This window comes from Danio aesculapii, chromosome 21, assembly GCF_903798145.1.
Source record: "Danio aesculapii chromosome 21, fDanAes4.1, whole genome shotgun sequence".
NCBI classification, from domain to species: Eukaryota; Metazoa; Chordata; class Actinopteri; order Cypriniformes; family Danionidae; genus Danio; species Danio aesculapii.
Window position 1 is genome coordinate 34,518,087 of NC_079455.1, and position 21,946 is coordinate 34,540,032.

Consider the following 21,946-nt stretch of genomic DNA (forward strand, 5'->3'; position numbering starts at 1 on the left):
ATCGAGAATGCATGGCTTTCCCCCAGCCAAATACAGCAGCAGTAAGACATGGAGAGGCTGCTGCTGCTGCCCACCCCCCGAGATGTGCGCAGTCACATGACCGCTTGTGTCCTATTGATTCCTCATATAGTGTCATAATACTGCCAGATGCAACGTTGTTACATTCGAGCTTCAAAATGTCCCCGAATTCTCACAAACTGCGAGTGTTTTCGATTATAAAGGTTTCAATAGGACGCGTTTTGCTTTTTGTTTCTCAGCTCTTTGAGTTCAGTCAAAGCTTTGCTCCTGCGCATCTTTAAAGCGCTTCAGGATATGACTAATGTTTGCGTTTTTTAATCAGGTGTTTCACATTTAATGGCTTTAACATCCCGAGCTGTGAATTATTTGTTTGTTTTTGGTGACCGTCAATCCCACAAGCACTTGCGATAAACACAGCGGCAAGAATCCGATCTTTAGAACAGCCTAAAATGATTCAGTGAATCTTCTACGTCATGACGCAAATGCATCATACGTGCTGCCGCAAATCACATTATGCGCTCGAAAATAAATTTCACTCAGTCACAAATGTTAGAAATCATATTTGCTATAGTTCTCTGTCTGTTGCAAACCCTATATTACATTTATGGGTGCCCAAACTTGGTCCTGGAGGGCCGATGTCCTGCATATTTTAGTTCCTACACAAATTAAACACACCTGAACCAGCTAATCAAGCTTATTCTATGTATACTAGAAACTTCCAGGTAGGTTTGTTGAAGGAAGTTGGAGCTAAACTATGCAGGACACCTGACCTCCAGGCTGAGTTTGGGCACCCCTGAGATAACTGATATAAAATGTAATAAACACATTCATAATATTTTTGAGAAGCAAAATAAAATTACTCCTAGACGCAAATTTTACATAATTTTAATTGGAAAAGAGCCTGGTTAACTCCCTGCAAATACTATTAACAATAAAATTGTTATGTGGGTAGCTCTGTGGCCACACAGCAAGAAGGTCGCTGGTTCGAGCCTCGGCTGGGTTAGTTGGCATTTCTGTGTGTTTGCATGTTCTCCCCGTGTTTGTGTGGGTTTCCTCCAGGTGCTCCGGTTTCCTCCACAGTCCAAAGACGTGCTACAGGTGAATTGGGTAAGCTATATGGGTGTTTGGGTGTGTATGGGTGTTTCCCAGTGATGGGTTGCAGCTGGAAGAGTATCTGCTCCGTAAAACATATGCTGGATAAGTTGGCGGTTCATTCCACTGTGGCAACCCTTGATTAATAAAGGGACTAAGCCGAAAAAGAAAATGAACGAATACTACATTCAAATTACCCAGTAAAATCTTTTAACATCAAAGTACACTGAAATGGAGGACATCTGTAAATCAGATAAAGAGAGCCTTTGTCATTTATTTTTTGAATGCAACATTGTAAACAGTTTCTAGAAGGATCTAGCAAAGTATATTTTTAAAATGACAAAACTTAGTTATTATTTTACATTAAAAGATATTTTTTATTATAAAAACAAATCCTACAAAAGTCATGAATATATTGTTAATCTCTTTATTTTATTGGCAAAATTTCACATGCACAAACAGAAGTTTGCCAAGTTATCTCCCATATTAACAGTTTTTTTGGTATCGATTTTATTTCTACTGTGAAATTGTTTAAAAGCAAAAAAAATCGGTGATATGTATCAATTATTATAATAGTTTTTTTGATTCCCCTGTTAATTCTTTAAATCATTGGATGTAGAAATGCTGTACATTATGCTTTGTGATTTTTTAAATTATTATTATTATTTGTTTTTATCAATGTTATTATTTTTTTATGTTCAACTTTTATATTGTGTTGTTGTATGTATGTATGTTCCTCATGGTTTGTGCAATAAATAAAAAATAATCACTCACAAATGGCTGTTTATAAAGTTTTTATAAAGTTGTTTCATGTGTCCCTGGGTAATTTGATGCTTAAAATGTATTTAATAAAGTTTTTTCATCTGCAAAAAGGCCTAATTCAAAACCTTATTCATAGAAGACTTTTTAAAATAAGTAGCCTAATTTCTTATTTTCTGACTTGTGTATGGTTTGTGTTTCGGACTGTGTGGGTCTTTGATAAACATTAATGATGATGAATAAAACAATAAAACAAGGTTTTGTCAACTTTTATTTTAAATCTTGGAAAAACATGACCAATAAAAAGCTGCAAAGCACCAAAAGCGACCAATATTAAAATGAATTTGAATTCTATTTTGACTGTTGTTATCCATGAATTTTCAAATGTACTTTTTTGGTTATGATGAACATCCGATAATCTATTTCAGCCAAAATAGTGCTTAAAATGTCACTAAAATGCAGTATTTAAATCTCATAATTAAATAGTAGCCTAAATGAGGCCTATAACTGCAAAAAGATCAACTTTTTGAGAAAAAAAGAACCACCCCTTTCACCAGGTTGGCTACAGGCCTGTCTATATAACATGAGGAGACGTGTTTTGTAGTTAAACCCATAGATATATACACTAGACATGACCCTGAGCATGTAAATATCTATGGTTAAACCGTTAAATGCCAAAATGGCTTTTGCTACACCAACCATACATCTGAATACATACGTACAGTAATAAATACATATTGCCTACAACATGACTAAACGTTACAAAAATATTAGAAACTAAGCCTTCAATAATTTGTATCCCTTAAATCGGGAATGTGCGACTTTGTTGTTGCTGCTGCTGCTGGTTCTACACGACTCAAGAAACTCTCGGACGACCACTGCATGAACCGGATCAATTGATTCATTGCAAAGATCCGACTCATAAGAACAATTCTTTCATCGCACTTGTAAAGAACATCATCAGTCTCTTTAGCAAAACAAGTACATGCAACGTATTTACGCTCGTGTGTATTAAATTGTCGCTATTATATTTCATTATATACGACGATATTCATGGAAAGTTTGTGGATTGTTGGTTTTGTGCCACACTTACCCATGAATCACTGCGGCGATGCCTATTCGCTCCTTACAATCTTCACGGACGTACTTAATATTTAAACATCCAATTAAAATAAGGATTTGTTTTAGCATGAAGATGTTGACATGTTTCGAAACATCATGAGTTATCGTATATACTTGTGTTTGTGAATGGCAGCCACCCAGTTGAGCTCCTCATAGGACCAAACCTGATTCCCAGAAGTCTTTGCTGCACACATCAGCTGTGTGCTGGGAAATAAACAGGAGTAGTAGGCTATGTTGTAAACAATCTAAATATATGATCATTTATGTTCATACGCTGTTACAAATATCTCGTTTGTAGACACAATTATGCTGAAGAATTACTTTTTTAAATTAATTCAGAATTAATAGCCCTCCAGAGGTTTTTTCTTTTTTAAACATTTTCCCAAATTATGTTAATCAGAAGGACATTTTCACAGTACTTCCTATAATATTTTTCTTTTGGAGAAAGTCTTTCTTGCTTTATATATAAGCTATATAGGCTATATTTACAACAGTATCCTTTCTAAATGTGTGACAAAACAAAGGGACACTTAACCTCTGTTAACCTTGATGTGTAATGTAAGGGGTTAGTTCACCCAAAAATTAAAATGTACTAACTTACTGACCCTTAAGTGTTTCCAAACCTTCATTGGTTTATTTTTCCTGTTGGACACACACACACACAAAATATATATTTTAAAGAAAACCATGAAAACATAAAAGTCTGAAATAAGGAAAGGATGAATAAATAATGACAGAATTTTCATTTTTGGGTGAACTACCCAGAAAATGAATGAGGATAAGGACAGAGTTACATAGACATCTTTTAATTTCTGACCTTTTCGTATTTAATCTGATCTAAAATAATAATAATAATTCATTCATTCATTTTCCTTCGACTTAGTCCCTTTATTCATCAGGGGTCGCCACAGCGGAATGAACCAACAACTTATCCAAAAAAATATTTATACACTGATGACCCTGTTATTTTATGTTTGATTGGTCAATTTCTGTACTCGAATACTGTTAAGGCTGATTTATACTTCTGCATCAAGCGCACACGTATGCCTGATATGAATTTTTCATTTATTTATTCATTCATTCATTCATTTTCTTTTCAGGTTAGTCCCTTTACTAATCAGAGGTCGACACAGCGGAATGAACCCCCAACTTATACAGCATATGTTTTACAGAATGGATGCCCTTCCAGCTGTAACCCAGTACTGGGAAACATCCATAAACACTCATTTACAAACATACACTATGGACAATTTAGTTTATTCAATTCACCTATAGCACATGTCTTTGGACTGTGTGGGAAACCGGAGCACCCGGAGGAAACCCACGCGAACATGGAAAGAACATCCAAACTTCCCACAATATAATAATAATAATAATAATAATAATAATAATAATAATAATAATAATAATAATAATAATAATAATAATAATTGGCCTGAGGCTAAACAATTATTAATTGTTTTTATGAATGCATACAATAGCAGAATAGGCTACAATAATGTATGCAATAAGTTGAATAAACTGAAGGTTTTATCCTTGTATAATGCAAAATTGACTCTAAAACAGTTATACACAGCTTCTTAAATCAAGATGTAGGCTACTTTACCTGAGATTGCATCAGATAATAAGGCTCGTTTTCTAATTTAGACAACTAGTACAAATCAAGAAAAAAAATATGCTAATTTTGTTTTCAATATGAATTAAGATGATATTTTTCTCACTCTTGGCAGATATGTTTCTTTTTATGCATAACATTTTCAGTAAACGTTCAGTAAATGTAACATCTTCATTTATTTCGCTTCTCAAGCAACTGCATCTTGATGTAAGAATGTTTTGATCTTTGTATTGGAAAATAAGACCATAATACCACGTAAGAAAATCATTACAACAATTTCATGAACTGACACTAGCTTGCCAATTGTGGTTGGTAACATTCAAACTATACCAAACACTTCCATCTAGTGGTGAAAGCGAGCTTACGTTTAATACCAGGAATTACATTTCATCTTAGTTGCATGTTAATTTGGTTATTTAAAAACATTCTGTAGTTCTTTCTACAATAATTAGCTCCTTATTTATTGGTAATTTATTAAAAAGTCACTGTAAATATTTAATGTCCTTAAACTTGAAATGTTTTTTGAATCTTAGTTCAGGCCTGTAGCCAGCCAATTGAAAAGGGTGGTTCTCAAAAAGTGGATCTTTTTGCAGTTCATTCATTCAGTTTCTTTTCGGCTTAGTCCCTTTATTAATATGGGGTCACCACAGCGGAATGAACCGCCAAATAATCCAGCATATGTTTTACGCAGCGGATGCCCTTCCAGCTGCAACCCATCACTGGGAAACATCCATTCACACACATAGACTACAGACAATTTAGCCTACCCAATTCACCTGTACAACATGTCTTTGGACTTGTGGGGGAAACCAGAGCTCTTTTTGCAGTTATTCCCCCATATTTCTATTAACTTATGAGGTTCAAATACTGCATTTTAGTGACATTTTAAGCACTAATATTTGCTGCATTAGCTTATCGAATGATGATGATGATAACAACATAATTTGATGCAACAAAAATATTTCCAACAATTTTGTCAAAGTGCTTACCATACTGGTTTACCACACAGTGTTTCTTTAGAAATGTGTGTTTAAACTGTAATTTATTACAGTTTTATAAATAATGTTATGAGATTAGAATTTTAAATTAAACATTTTAAATAAAGAAGTGTGCAAAAATACTTATTTTTAAAATACAAATTTATCATCATGCATCAACAAAAACAATTAGGAATACATTAAAACTAAATAAATACCAAATAAAAAACATATAAAAAACTGTAGCCTTTAGGTAAATAACAAACTGGCAAGCTCATTTCCTCAGTTAGAATTTGGAAATTTGAATAATTAAAAATTACATTTGTCCTAAAGCCTTCTTCTATCAGTTATTTTCACAATTTATGATGGCATACTGTCAACAATGGGACAAATGGGTTTATATAGGGGCCAAATTCTGGACTTTGTCAGTGGGGGTGGGGGGGGGGGGGTGTTGAGGTTGTCTTTTGATCCACCCGAACCCAAATGTTAATTCAATTCATTAATTAAATACATATCGCAGTTTTGTCTAAAATATTTAGCTTCATATTTATTGGTCCTTTAAATACAAAATCACCGCAGATCTCAAAAGTCTTTCAACTTGTATGACTTTTCAAAAAAATAAAACTTTTCAACTAATATTTCTTATCACTCATTCACTTAATTTCAAGAGCAACTTGCATAATAATCTTCGATTAGTGATGAACGCACAAACATCACATTGCGTGCCCTGCTTTTTGTTGATTGTTTACAAAACTGATAATGCCTTCAAGCTCTTCTTCGCATTTGTCATGGTCACATTATATTAGGAAATATTATATGTTTAAATATATTCCTCAGTGCTATCCCAATAATATGCTCATTAAAAAGCGTACATATCGCCTCATCTACATCCACACACCTGTTGATTTTTCCAACAACAGACATCAAAGCTGGTGTGCAGAACAATAAAGGTGTTTAGGAGGTTACCATGGGTGTTGTTTTCCCCATATGAATGCAGGCATGATCCGTGTTTGCCAAGTAATTAAAACTATTTACATTTTTTCAAGGCTTTTCTTATTTTTCAGCCGACGGTGTGTTTGTTCATGGGCTTTGGAGCAACTTCCATTCTGCTATTGTTTGCTGGGTGAGACTGAGAGGTGTGAGACTCAAACATCCGCTTGTTGTAAAACTGTCCTGGAAATTTGGAATTAAGATAGATAGAAAGATAGATGGATGGATGGATGGATGGATGGATGGACGAAAGGGTACATGGATGATAAATGGATGAACGAAAGGGTGGGTGGGTGGGTCGATGGATGGAGATGAACGAAAGGGTACATGGATGGATAAATGGATGAACGAAAAGGTACATGGATGGACGGATGGATGAATGAAATAGTACATGGATGGATGTATGGATGGATGGATGAATGAAAGGGTACATGGATGGATAAATGGATGAACGAAAGGGTGGGAGGGTGGATGGATGGATGGATGAACGAAAGGGTACATGGATGGATGGATGGATGGATGGATGGATGGATGGATGGATGGATGGATGGATGGATGGATGTGAACGAAAGGGTACATGATGGATAAATGGATGAACGAAAAGGTACATGGATGGACGGATGGATGAATGAAATAGTACATGGATGGATGTATGGATGGATGGATGAATGAAAGGGTACATGGATGGATAAATGGATGAACGAAAGGGTGGGAGGGTGGATGGATGGATGGATGAACGAAAGGGTACATGGATGGATGGATGGATGGATGGATGGATGGATGGATGGATGGATGGATGGATGGATGGATGGATGGATGTGAACGAAAGGGTACATGATGGATAAATGGATGAACGAAAAGGTACATGGATGGACGGATGGATGAATGAAATAGTACATGGATGGATGTATGGATGGATGGATGAACGAAAGGGTACATGGATGGATGGATGGATGGATAGATGGATGGATGGATGGATGGATGGATGGATGGATGGATGGATGGATGGATGGAGGTGAACAAAAGGGTACATGATGGATAAATGGATGAACAAAAAGGTACATGGATGGACGGATGGATGAATTAATTGGTACATGGATGGATGGATGGATGGATGGATGGATGGATGGACATATTTAAGATGGATGGATGGATGGATGGATGGATGGATGGACATATTTAACATAGATGGATGGATGGATGGATGGATGGATGAAATGCAGAAACAAGTTAATATATTTTCTTAGTTACACTTTGCATTACAGTTGTATCAGTTAATGTTAGTTAATGTAACATGAACAAACAATGAACAATACATTTATTAAAATTTCTATTCATCAAATAAAGTTGATTGTATTGTTAATTTATGTTAATTCACTGTGTATTGACTAATGTTACAAAGCTTAACTTGGATTCTAATAATGCATTAGTAAATGTTGAACTATGATTAATAAATGCTGCACAACTATAGTCCATTATTAGTAAATGCATTAACTAATGAAACCTTATTGTAAAGTGTGACCTTTTTCTTTACATTTAGAAAATATAGAATACTTAATATATGTTTTTCCCTCTAAATATATAATAATGTTCTCATTTGTTTTGCAGTCCTAAGAGTTTTTTCATCCTAAGACATAAATATAAAATATTTGTTTCTTTTATATTTCAAACATTTAATGATGAATATCTCCCATTCCTGCTATATTCAATAAATGTTAGTGCTAAGTATAGGAAAATGTGTTAATATATATTTGTTTATTTCTTCAGATCCTCCCATTTTTTGCTTAGTATATTTTAATAATGTCTTCATTTAATTTGTATTATAATATAAACTATATTTTTGTAACTTGAGATAGACCTATGTTGACACGAGAAGTGCAGTCTACATTACTGGCTTGAGGCTATTGGTGTCAAATGCCACAAAATGTCATTTTTCATTAGAACTGCTCTTAAAGGGATAGTTCACTCAAAACTGAAAATTCTCTCATCATTTACAAACCCTTCACTTGTCAAAAACCTGAGTTTCTTTCCTCTCTTGAACACAGAAGAAGGGAGCTATAAAGGGAGCTATAACTATTGACTCCTATAGTATTTGTGCTAACACTTTACTTGAAGGGGTGTTCTTGAGAATGTCATGAAACATTTATAATCATGATATAACACATCATGAATATGAAGGAGTTTTTATGCTTATGAAAACTCATTCGATCATTTATGTCATGTTAAATGCAAAGGTGACGTTGCTTGAAATGTCTTTGTTATGACGGCTTCACATTACCAAGACAACATTCCTTCTCATTACTTCTCTTAATCATAAATCTGTCATGAACATAACTGCCATGATATTATTATTGTTGTGAATTTAATAGCAGCATCATTAATATTTTTCTTGACTTGTACTACAGTGTTACAAATTGAATCTTTAATTAAAATGTCATTGAATAATAATGACGTTATGAAATCATTTGACAGAGAGTATTGACTCTTTTAATAAGACATTTAAATGACAAATTCAGTTTTCACTGAAAAAAGTAGTCAGAAAAATATTAATGACACGATTATAATGGCCTCATGACAATTGTGTTTATGACAAGTTATGTTGCCTTAGTAAAGTCATGTCGAAGTCAGTGACATATGTTTATGTCAAGTTTTCATAACAAATACATCTCAAACAATGTCATCATTGCATTTAAAATGGCACTTAATTACAGTTGTCTTTAGCATGAGTAAAATCTCCTTCATGTTCATGACTGGTCATATCATGATTATAAAGGTTTCATGACAGTCTTATAAACACCCATTCTTCAACTAAGAGTTGCTGTATTTGTTTTTCCAACATTGAATGTCAATGGTTACCGCTAGGGCTGCACGATATTGGAAAAATGTGACATTGCGATATTTTGTTTTTCTGCGATATATGTTGCGATATGAATATAATTTCAACAGATGGCTTGAATGGCTCTATTTGGAAAGAAATCATTCATTTAGATCAACTGGGGTGATTTTGTAAGAGTGAGAATAATGTATAAAAGCAAAAATATTTACAATAAAGTACAGTAATTAATATTAAACAGTTAAAATAAGTATTTTAGGTACAGAAATTGAATAATTAAATGTCAAATGTAAAACAACACTGCGTAGTCGTCCTTGTATGAACATTTCAGTAAAATCATTCTTCATTAAAGTTACAAATGTACTTTTTGTGCCTGAATGTTCTTAAAATGCCTTTAAAACACATCCAAATGATGAATTTCAGTCCGTTATGGTTACAATTTGGTGGTGTTTATCAATAATAATCCTAACTCAACATCTCATATCCTGTGATGTGACTATTGCGGACACACACATTGCAATATCGATGCAGATACAATACATTGTGCAGCCTTACCAGTTTTAAGCTTTCTTCAAAATATCTGCTTTTCCGTTCAACATCAAAAATAAACTTATAAAGGTTTGGGACCACGAGTAAATAGTGAATACATGTTCATTTTGTGGTAAACTATTCCTTTAACTCGTCTTCTCAGTTTTTAAAGGGTGCTATTCAAACTGACTAGTTCAACAAAAAGTTTGTCTACTGTATTTTTATCCCCTTATTCCCCCCTAACAAGAAACAATTACAGCTCCATTGCACCAACAGCACGACAAAACAATAAGAAGCCATGTTGACGTTATTTTTACCCCGCATCTAATGAAACGCCGATGACACTTCACATTGAATCTGTCTTGGGGAGCACAATAGCCAGTGGCTGAGATAATGACAGGTTAGCTCAACGTGACATTCATTTTTTTTTACTTCAATTTTTTATGTCAAGTAGACTAACCTGCCCAGATCCTGACGCAGAAACCCTGGGAGGAGGCATTAAACTTTCAGCGTCCACCCCAAACGAGTCATCCAGACATTAGCACGACAGTTTCTCTCCATATTATCGCGTCATATTCTTTCACTTTTTAAGTGGTCGTCGTCACGGGAGTATATAAATGAACTGATTATACATATGCAGCACAATTACAAGGGCCTCTATTAGTAATACACGCAAGAGCAAGTATTATTACAGGAGTACTTACTGACGTTTTATAACATGAGCGTTATGTGCCTCGTGTGGAGATACAGATTTGTCGTGTCCATCATTTTGGTCGTCGTGCTCTGTGAAGTGTTTGCATCAGACGGACAACCAATTGGAAAAGTTTATCCACGCGGGAATCACTGGGCTGTTGGTGAGTGATGGTTGTTTTTATTTATTTTTTATTGGAATAGCGAAACAATCACATTTTTTAGTTTGAGGCTTGAGTTTTTAAGTTCAAATGACTTAAATTGGGATATTAAAAGGATTTTTGATGTGACGTTGAAGACTGGATTAACGAAGCTGAAAATTATGATTGGAAAATGTGTGAAAATAGTTAATATTTTATAATACTGTTGTATTTTTTTTATCAAATAAATGCAGCGTTGCAGTATAAGAGAATTACTAGTTTATTCCAATATATTATCAGTTTATATAGCTAGCCATATCTGTTTAACTTAAATAATGTACTACTAATTAACTATTTACACACGGTCCGTCTTTCTCATTATTGGTTTATTATTAGAAATGCATTAATTTATTTTATTGTTATATATATATATATATATATATATATATATATATATATATATATATATATATATATATATATATATATATATATATATATATATACAAGTAGTGGGACAACAACAGACTGCAAAATGTAAAGATATTAAAATAAATAGACTAGTACCAAAAAAATAAGTTTTAAATGAAAATGAGGATCAATTTTCACTATTATTAATACTATAACTTTGCTTAAATTGGATGTAATTATCTGCTTAATAATAGTTAACAGGTGGTTTTTAAGTGCAGTCATGTGGAAGAATATGATCATGTATAGTATAAAGCTTTAATGTGGACATATGGACAATAAAAATATACAGAAATTATATGCATGCTAATAAACAGATAGCATAATAGTTAATACCGAGAATTTGTAAACAAGAAAAATAAACTTTACTCATGATGTAACCTGTCTCTTTTATTTTCCAAAAGAATCATATGAGCATTCATGGTTCTGGACAAAATGATTGTAGCGAAAAGACACAATGATCTACACTGAAATCAATAACACTAGGCAATAATTATCATATAAATTAGTTGAAAGGAAGTTTATTGAGTGCATATATTAGGGTTGTGTCTGAAGTGATTGCAAAGTGTTATTTAAGCATTGAGACTGAAGAGGAAAAGTGGAGTCATGGGGTTTAAAGAGCGTACGAACAGCAAAGTCTTAATTAGATGAAAACAGGAGGCGGGTTGCTGCCTTTTGTTTGCTTGAGATGAATTTATATAATAAGGAGGAACAATATCAGGTTTTTACATTTTAGATTGCATAAATTCTATTGGGGTAATATAATGAACAATTGGGATAAATAATATAAGCATTTTTAAATATTTAATTACATTCTATTTATTTTTTTAGCTCAAATATTTATATTTTACTTGCATGTTGTAGTCCAAACTACTTTTAATATCTAACATTAACATTTTCTCATCCTTCACTTGTTTCAAACCATTATGAGACACAAAAGAAGATATTTTGAAGAATGTTGGAAACCGGTAACCATTGGCTTTCATAGTAGGAAAAAAAATACAATGAAAGTGAATTATTACCAGTTTCCAACATTTTTCTAAATAACTGCTTTTGTGTCTGACAGAAGAAAGAAACCCAAACAGATTTGGAACAAGTGAAGGGAGAGTAAATGATGACAGAATTAAAAAATAAATTGGTGAAATTTCGCTTTAACTGCATTGTTGATGGAAAAGTTCACACAAAACCGAAAATGTATGCAGTTTACTCACCTTCAAGTGGTTCCAAAAAGTTATGAGTTTTTATTTTTCTGTTGAACTCAAAAGAAGATATTTTGAAGAATGTTAGGAACTGGTAACCATTGACTTCCATAGTAGGGAAAAAATTACAATGGAAGTCAATGGTTACTGTTTTCCAACCTTTTTCTAAATAACTTATTATGTGTTCAAAAAATGAAAAGAAACTCGAACAGGTTTTGAACAAGTAAACAAAGAGTAAATGAAGACAGAATAAAAAAATGGATGTACTATCACTTAAATTGCATTATTAAAGGGATAGTTCACCCATAAATGAAAATTTACAAACAATTTACTCACCCTCAAGTGGTTTCAAACAGTTATGAGTTCTTATTTTTCTGTTGGACACAAAATAAGATATTTTGAAGAATGTTAGATCCGGTAACCGATGACTTCCATAGTAGCAAAACCTATACTATGAAAGTCGATGGTTACAGGATTACAACATTTTTCTAAATAACTTCTTTTGTGTTCAAATGATAAAAAGAAACTCAAACAGGCATTGAACAAGTAAAGGGTGAGTAAATGATAACAGAATAAAAAACATGGTAAACTGTCACTTTAACTGGGATAGGGATAGTCCACCCAAAAATTACAATTTATGCACAATTTACTCACCCTCAAGTGGTTCCAAATCGTTATGAGTTCTTATTTTTCTGTTGAACACAAAAGACGATATTTTGAAGAATGTTAGAAACCGGTAACCATTGACCTCCATAGTAGAAAAAATATATAATGGAAGTCAATGGTTACCGGTTTCCAACATTTTTCTAAAAAACTTATTTTGTGTCTAACAAAAGAAAGGTTTTGAACAAGAACAATAAACAAATTTGGAACAAGCAAAGGGTGAGTAAATACAGACAGAATAAAAATAATTATGTGAACTACTTCTTTAACTTAATTGTGACCTGCATTGTTAAAGTAAGCTCACCCAAAAATTAAGATTTACGCACAACTTACTCACCCTCAAGTGATGCCATGCCATTCGTATTTTTCTGTTGAACACAAAAGAAGATATTTTGAAGAATGTTAGAAACTGGTAACCATTGACATCCATAGTAGGAAAAAATACAACAGAAGTCAATGGTTACCGGTTTCCAACATTTAAAAAAAATATATATATATTATGTTCAACAGAAGAAAGAAACTAAATAATGACAGAATAAAATTTTTTGTGTGAACTATCCCTTTTATTTGCAATTCTGTAGATAATTGCTTTATAACTCATGGACATTTTAAGTATGAAAATGCCAGATCTGTACATATTCAGTCACTTTTATGCAAAATTATAGCAACAATCAATCTGGAAAATGCGGTATCTGTTTCAGGCCACTTAATGGGCAAGAAAAGCACCGATGAGCAGAACATATCAGAAGATTTAAACGACGATGCTGTGACCTCTGTGAGCCCTGATCAGGATCTGCAGCTGGAGAGATACAGCAAACATCTGCCGCTCCGGCTGTATGCGCTCATGAGTGAACGAATGACACAGGAGAACCCGCAGGATAACACAGAGGTCAACGCTTTAAAACTGATGCAGCGCATGATAGAAAAGGGACGCCAGTGGGAGAAAGAGAGAGACGACAGAGCTGAGAAAGTGGTGAGAACATCGGAAAGAACAGCTTAATATTTTGATTCATGCTAATGCAGAAATGTATGCATATTACTGTTAAAGACCATTTTTAAATGTTAGTTTTGGAATATTTCCTAAGTGATATTTAACAGAGCAAGAGAATTTTAACAGTATTTCCTGTAACATATTTATTCTGGAGAAAGTATTATTTAATTTAGTTTGACTGGAATATAATAATAAAAAAATTATATTAATATTATTAGCCTACTTAAGAAATAAAAATCTTTTTGATTGGCTACAGAACAAGCCACTGCTGTCCAATGACTTTCCTATTTAACCTAACTTGTCTAGTTAAGCCTTTAAATTGCACTTTAACTTAAATACCTTGACAAAAAGGAGTAAAATGTTATGTACTGTCATCATGGCAAAGACAAAAGAATGTAGTTATTAGAAATTAGTTGATTCTCTTTTAGAAGATATTTTGAAGAATGTTAGAAACTAGTAACCATTGACTTCCATAGTAGGAAAAAACTACAATGGAAGTCACTGGTTACTGGTTTCCAACATTTTTCTAAATAACTTCTTTTGTGTTCAACAGAAGAATTAAACTCAAACAGGTTTGGAACAAGTTAAAGGATAGTAAATGATGACAGAATAAAAAAAATAGGTGAACTATCTCTTTAACTGCATTGTTAAATTGATAGTTCACTCAAAAAAAATTAATTTAAGCACAGTTTACTCACCCTCAAGTGGTTCCACACAGTTATGAGCTCTTTTTTTGTGTTGAAAAGAAGATATTTTAAAGAATGTTAGAAACCGGTAACAATTGACTTCCATAGTAGGAAAAAAAATACAATGGAAGTCAGGGGTTACCAGTTTCCAACATTTTTCTAAATAGCTTATTTTGTGTTCAAAAGGTAAAAAGAAACTCAAACAGGTCTGGAACAAGTAAAGGGTGAGTAAATGATGACAGAATAAAAAAATAGGTGAACTATCTCTTTAACTGCATCGTTAAACTGATAGTTCACTCAAAAATGAAAATGTAAGCACAGTTTACGCACTCTCAAATGGTTCCAAACAGTTATGAGCTCTTTTTTGTGTTGAAAAGAAGATATTTTGAAGAATGTTAGAAACCGGTAACCATTGAATTCCATAGTAGGAAAAAAACTACAATGGAAGTCAATAGTTACCAGTTTACAACATTTTTCCACATAATTTATTTTGTGTTCATTAGAAGAAATAAACTCAAAAAGGTTTGGAACAAGTGAAAGGAGAGTAAATGATGACAAAATAAAAAAAAAGGTGAACGATCTCTTTAACTGCATTGTTAAATTGATAGTTCTTTCAAAAAATTTATTTAAGCACAGTTTACTTACCCTCAAGTAGTTACACACAGTTATGAGCTCTTTTTTTGTTGAAAAGAAGATATTTTGAAGAATGTTAAAAACCAGTAACCATTGACTTCCATAGTAGGAAAAAAAACTGCAATGGAAGTTAATGGTTACCGGTTTCCAGTGTTTTTCTAAATAACTTATTTTGTGTTCAACAGAAGAAATAAACTCAAACAGGTTTGGAACAAATAAAGGGAGCGTAAATGAAGACAGAATAAAAAAATTATTTTAACTATCCCAAATAAAATAATAATAAAAAACTCTTTCCATTAAATTGCACTTGGGAAATATTTAAAAAAGAATTCAAACTTCACAAAAGGACAAAATTTTGCTTTCAATTTTGAGTATGTAATACATTTTGTATTTATTTGGAAAACTAAAAATCTGCATTTATATATAAAATATTAACATGGTAGTTATGTAAATGCATAAATACTTGCACGAATCATGTAAAGTGCATACAGTTGGTTCTGGCATAATATATTTTATATTAAGTTGTTTATAGATAAATAAATCTGCAGTACATAATAGTATTATAATTTAATATATGGTTTTTGTAACATAAGACAGAACATGAGTGCAGATCTGATGCAAATATATATACACTAACTGACAAAAGTCTTGTTGTCGATCCCAGTTGTAAGAGCAACAAATAATAACTTGACTTCTAGTTGATCATTTGGAAAAGTGGCAGAAGGGAGATTTTTCTGATGAATCATCTGTTGAACTGCATCCCAATCATCACAAATACCGCAGAAGACCTACTGGAAACTGCATGAACCCAAGATTCTCACAGAAATCAGTCAAGTTTGGTGAAAGAAAAATTATGATTTGGGGTTACGTTCAGTATGGGGGCATACAAGAGATCTGCAGAGTGGATGGCAACATCAACAGCCTGAGGTATCAAGATATTTGTGTTGCCCATTACATTACAAACCACAGGAGAGGGGAAATTCTTCAGCAGGATAGCGCTCCTCATACTTCAGCCTCCACATCAAAGTTCCAGAAAGCAAAGAAGGTCAAGGTGCTCCAGGATTGGCCAGCCCAGTCACCAGACATGAACATCATTAAACATGTCTGGGGTAAGATGAAGGAGGAGGCATTGAAGATGAATTCAAAGAATCTTGATGAACTCTGAAAGTCCTGCAAGAACACTTTCTTTGTCATTCCATATGACTTTATTAAGTTATTTGAGTCATTGCAGAGATGTATGGATGCAGTCCTCCAAGCTCATGGGAGTCATACAGTATATTAATTCTTTTTCCACTGCACCATGATTTTATATTCTATACAGTACCTTATTTCTGTTAAGTGACAAGACTTTTGTCTAAGCAAAGTCAGACCTTACTGTCCTATTTAAATAGTTAAAAATCAAGGCATGATCATATTTTATTTTGGTAAAATAAGCGTAATCTAGAGGTCTTTGTCTTTCATATAAGCCACTTCTGATACCAAATGATCAACTAGAAGTCAAGTTATTATTTGTTTTTCCTAAAACTTGGATAGCAACACCACATTTGTCAGGTAGTGTATACTGTTATATATAACATTTTATAATTATTTTTATTTTTTTATTTATTATAAGAGTGTAAGGTTTAATCAGTTTTATTTTAGGATTAAGTTAAAGTCTGTGTGAACTGGAAGTTGCTGAGACTTTTATTTTCAGTATGTAGATGCACTTCCAGAAATGGAATATTGAGTTGGGGCGGTGCTTTCTTTTTGCGCATCATTCCCTCATAGCAAACTAACGGCATAGGGCGAGGTTAAGAAATAGTGTCATCAAACTGACATTAACAAAGAAGTACCGCCACTCAAAACGCAGAAGCAAATAATCAGACTTTGACTGAAGATTACCAAAATAATCCTTTTATCAGTAGATTAACTTACACATATTAATTGTTTACCTATAAAGAATAATAATGTGCGCTATCAAACGATTACAATTTCGCACAGACTTTAAGCTTTAAGTTTCTTGGCAACAAGTGGTTAATATCAAGTAACTATAATATCAAGTTTAATACTAGCCATCTCTATACTTTATTATATTGGATATATTTTTATAATATTTGTATTTATTTATAGGCTGAGGACTTGTTACGGGCTTTAAGAATGCAGTACGAGGACGAAAGCTGAGGAAACTGGCAAAAAGACTGTGATTTGAAGCTGAACAACTGGCTCCATCAAATACAAACCTCTTTAGTTAACAACATATCAATAAGCATGTTATATTTTTCTATGTCGATATATGAAATACACATAACCCGGGTGTCTTCATTCTGTACATTTTATGCTGTTGTTTTATAAACTCATCTTACTGACAGCCATTTTAGTCATGGTACAACTGTATGATAAATTTAATAAACTTGAACTTGTTGGGCTTTCTGCGGTTTATAAAAAATGACTGTTTTGCAAATCATTTGACAGATGAAATCCCTTTCTATGAATTACACTGTGCTACACTGCTGAGCAAACTTCTGGAGTCAGTAAGATTGTTTATGTTTTTAATAAAAAAAAAAAAACATATTCTGCTCAGCAAAGCCACATATATTGAGAGGGTGCTCGCTGCAGAGCAACTTGGGTGGAGCTCACCTCCAATGTGGGGGAACTTGAGCTTCATATAATCTGTTTTAATGCGTACACCCCGCCCCTAACCCCAACCCCCAGTGACATCACTTGTAGAAGGAGTGCAGCAAGGAGGAACTGGAGCTCAAGCTCACGCTCACTGGAGCTCAGCTCTGCCCATGTGGCTCTGCAGTAAGTACCACTTGGATTTATTTGATCAAAAATACAGTTAAAAACTCAAAAATTGTGAACTATAATTACAATTTCAGCATCATGTCACTTGATTCTTCTGAAAACACTGTAATAGGTCGATTTGCTGCTCAAGAAAGATTTATTATTATCATCAGTGTTGAAAACAGTTGAGATGCTTCAGATTTTTAATGGGAACTGCGATTGAGGTCTATTCAACAGTACCAATGATCAGATTCATCAAGGACACATTAAATTGTCTAAGAGTGAAAGTAAAGACATTTAAAATTAAAAAAAATGAAAAAAACCAACCAAACAAACAAAGAGTTCAAATGCCAAAAATTCTAAGTGAAATTTTCTCCTAGAATGAGCATTTTTCCTCAGCCTCCAATATTTTTGTTTAGTTATTTTACTTTAAAGGCAATGCAAAGAACCTATTTTTTGGCATAAAAGTTGATTTATTGAACACACACCGGAGCTTGCCAAAACTGCTCATTTTAGAAGAATTTTCAGATGGCATTCAGAGGTTTTTGCATCTGAACTCTGTTTTTTATGTTTATATGTAAATAAATATTATATACTTCCTATATTTATAAAACCGTTTTTGAATGCTTAAAAAGTCAAATAACAGTGATAATAATGGAGTAACAATAATAGTTTACCAAAATCAAGCAGCAAATCAACATTATAATGTTGAAAAGAAAGATAATGTGCCTTACCCCAGGTGGAGGAGTTCAAGTATCTTGGGGTTTTGTTCACCAGTGAGGGATCGGTGCATCAGCAGCATGTAGTCGATGTAGCAGTCCATTGTGGTAAAGAAGGAGCTGAGCCGAAAGGCAAAGCTCTCGAATTACCGGTCAATCTACGTTCCTACTCTCACCTATGGTCATGAGCTTTGGGTCATGACTAAAAGGACAAGATGTCGGATACAATCGACCAAAACAAGTTTCCTTCGCAGGGTGGCAGGGCACACTCTTATAGATAGGGTGAGGAGCTCTCTCACCCGGGAGAAGCTTGGAATAGATCTGCTGCTCCTCCACATTGAGAGAAGTCAGCTGAGGTGGCTCGGGCATCTGTTTCAGATGCCTCCTGGATGCCTACCTAGGGAGGTGTTCCAGGCATGTTCCACCGGGAGGAGGCCTCGGGGAAGACCTAGGACAGGCTGGAGGGACTCTTGGCTGGCCTGGGGATCCCCCCGGAGGAGCTGGAGGAAGTTTGTGGGGAGAGGAAAGTCTGGGGTTCTCTCCTAAGACTGCTGCCCCCGCGACCCAGCCCTGGAAAAGCAGATGAAAATGAACAAATGAATGGATGAATAATGTGCCACTGAAGCCCCTATTAATTATGCTGAAAATTTCAGTTTAAATCATAAAAATAAATTACACTTAATAAGATGACAGTTATTTTGACTTATAATAACAGTTCACAATATGTACTTGCATATTTTGCGTATCTTGCACATACAATATTTTTGCTTGCATGCAGTTGAAGTCAAAATTATTAGCCGTCCTGTGATTTTTTTTATTAATTTAATTTAGTTAATTTATTTAGCCAAAAATAAAAGCAGTTTTAAAATTTTAAAATAATTTTCAAGACAATATTATTAGTTAAGCCTTTAAATGTCACTTTAAGCTAAATACTAGTATCTTGAAAAATATCTAGTACAATATTGTGAACTGTCATCATAGCAAAGATAAAAGAAAACAGTTGCTAAAAATAAGTTATTAAAACTATTAGGTTTAGAAATGCGTTGAGCAAATCATTAAACTTCATTAAACAGAAATTGTGGGGGAAATATGTAGGGGGCAACAGTAAATGCTCCTTTAGTAAGCAAAATAGGCTCTTAAAACACAAAATAAATCATAATTTTGTGTATTTTTTTTTCTTAAAGTTCCTTCAATAATCATAGATGTCTTTTTTACTTAACATAAACTGTGTGTATGGGCTCAGTGCGCTAGTATTTATCAAAATCTTTCTTTTTCCAAAAAAGCACATTTATTAAAGACTATGACCGATATCTTGAGGTGACTGACCATAAACAGCCTATTCATCAAGCAGTCACTTAACAGAGCCGGACAGGTGACAGAAACGCTCTTCACCGCACACTAATGATCGTCTGAACGACTAAATCACGACCTCGCCGTTGTCTGGACAATTGCGATGAAGCTGTTGATGGTCTTTGCCGTCTCTCAGCTGTCCAAACACAATAAAGGCTCCAATTATACACACTGATGCTCCTCACAATGAAAATTGTCAGTTGAAGCCACTTTCGTTTGGTTAAGCTCATCTTTCCTCGAGGTTGTTTGCGTTTCTCATTTGTCACTTTCGAATGGGCACTAATGGAAATTCTGCATTCTTGTGACCTCCATTATTCGGAATCTAACTGCATCATTGATAAATTGACTGCATTAAAATGTCAGATTTTTCTGCAATTGCTGATCCTAAACGTTTGAACACTGCTAAGAGAGAGTGGGGACAGATGCAACACTTTTTGCATTTTCTTCAGATTTTCAGAGACAGTTTTTTGTGCAAACCCAAAATTTTAACATAATAAATCCGCATCTATCAGACACCAATCCACATTGTTATTATATTTGTACATATGATAATGTATGTAGAATTTAAACAGACAAAGTCAAATATTGCAACTGACCCAGAGCAGGGGACGGTTACAACAACCCAAGGATACAGTTGCAACCTTCATTAAGATGTATTGATTTAAAATTCTAACATCTGGTTGGATTTTATTTACATTTTTTTTGTAAAAAGACTAAATGTAAATTGGTTAAATTTGTTAAATTGGCTACATAAATGCAAGAAACAAGAAACAACCAGGTGTTGGTCAATTATCAAGCCTACAAAAAAAAACTGAAAAAAAAATATCTTTACTGAAAATCTACACTGAACCTTTACTATACTACTTCCTTGAGCTTTAAAATAAATTAATAAATCAAGTAATTCATTCTTTGAAATTAAATTAAATTGAAACTGTAATAAAATTAAAATTGTACATTGGCAAGCTTTTAAATGAATTTTGTAATTGGGGACAGTTGCAGCAGCATGTTGCATCCAGGATCATCCACAAAATGAAAATTGATTCACTATTTATTCACCCTCAAGTGGTTTCAAACCTTTATGAGTTTCGTTCTTTTGTTGAACACTAAAGAAGACATTTTGAAGAATGCTGAAAACCTGTAACCACTGACTTCCATAGTTTTTCATGAATTTCATTTACGGCTTAGTCCCTTTATTAATCCAGGGTCGCCACAGCAGAATGAACTGCCAACTTATCCAGCACATGTTTTACGCAGCGGATACCCTTTCAGCTCAACCCAACCCATCTCTGGGAAACATCCATACACACTCATTCATACTCATACACTACTGACAATTTAGCCTTTGGACTGTGGGGGACACTGGAACACCCGGAGGAAACATACACGAATGCAGGGAGAACATGCAAACTCCACACAGAAATGCCAACTGACCCAGCCGAGGCTCGAACCAACAACCTTCTTGCTGTGAGGCGACAGCACTACTTATTTTGTGTTTAACAGAGAGTAAATGAAGACAATTTCATTTGTGGGTGAACTATCCCTTTAAGTGTGCTATAAATTGTATAATTGCTGCTTATACTGATTAACATGTTAATGCATCTTTATGTCATGACTTTACTTAGGGGGGCACAGTATCATTACCTCATTCTCAACTACTCAATAACTCCTGTGTTTAAACTGTTCATTTTGATATGGACAGAACACACACTT

At 33.9% G+C, this 21,946-nt stretch overlaps 1 protein-coding gene across 1 annotated transcript; it reads left to right on the forward strand.

The window, feature by feature from the left end:
* The first annotated feature begins 10,421 nt into the window (after positions 1-10,421).
* grp (gastrin-releasing peptide) lies at positions 10,422-17,812 on the forward strand. The gene is made up of 3 exons (XM_056446578.1): positions 10,422-10,788; positions 13,796-14,067; positions 17,514-17,812. Exons 1-3 carry the CDS (start codon positions 10,653-10,655, stop codon positions 17,562-17,564), a joined length of 459 nt encoding a protein of 152 aa, XP_056302553.1. The 5' UTR covers positions 10,422-10,652; the 3' UTR covers positions 17,565-17,812.
* Positions 17,813-21,946: the final 4,134 nt, after the last annotated feature.

Excerpts from the sequence above, each read along its gene's own strand:
- grp (XM_056446578.1), top strand. The coding sequence starts at position 10,653 with ATGAGCGTTATGTGCCTCGTGTGGAGATACAGATTTGTCGTGTCCATC. Across the intron at positions 10,789-13,795 it reads CGGGAATCACTGGGCTGTTG|GCCACTTAATGGGCAAGAAA; the intron begins GTGAGTGATGGT and ends TATCTGTTTCAG. Across the intron at positions 14,068-17,513 it reads ACGACAGAGCTGAGAAAGTG|GCTGAGGACTTGTTACGGGC; the intron begins GTGAGAACATCG and ends ATTTATTTATAG.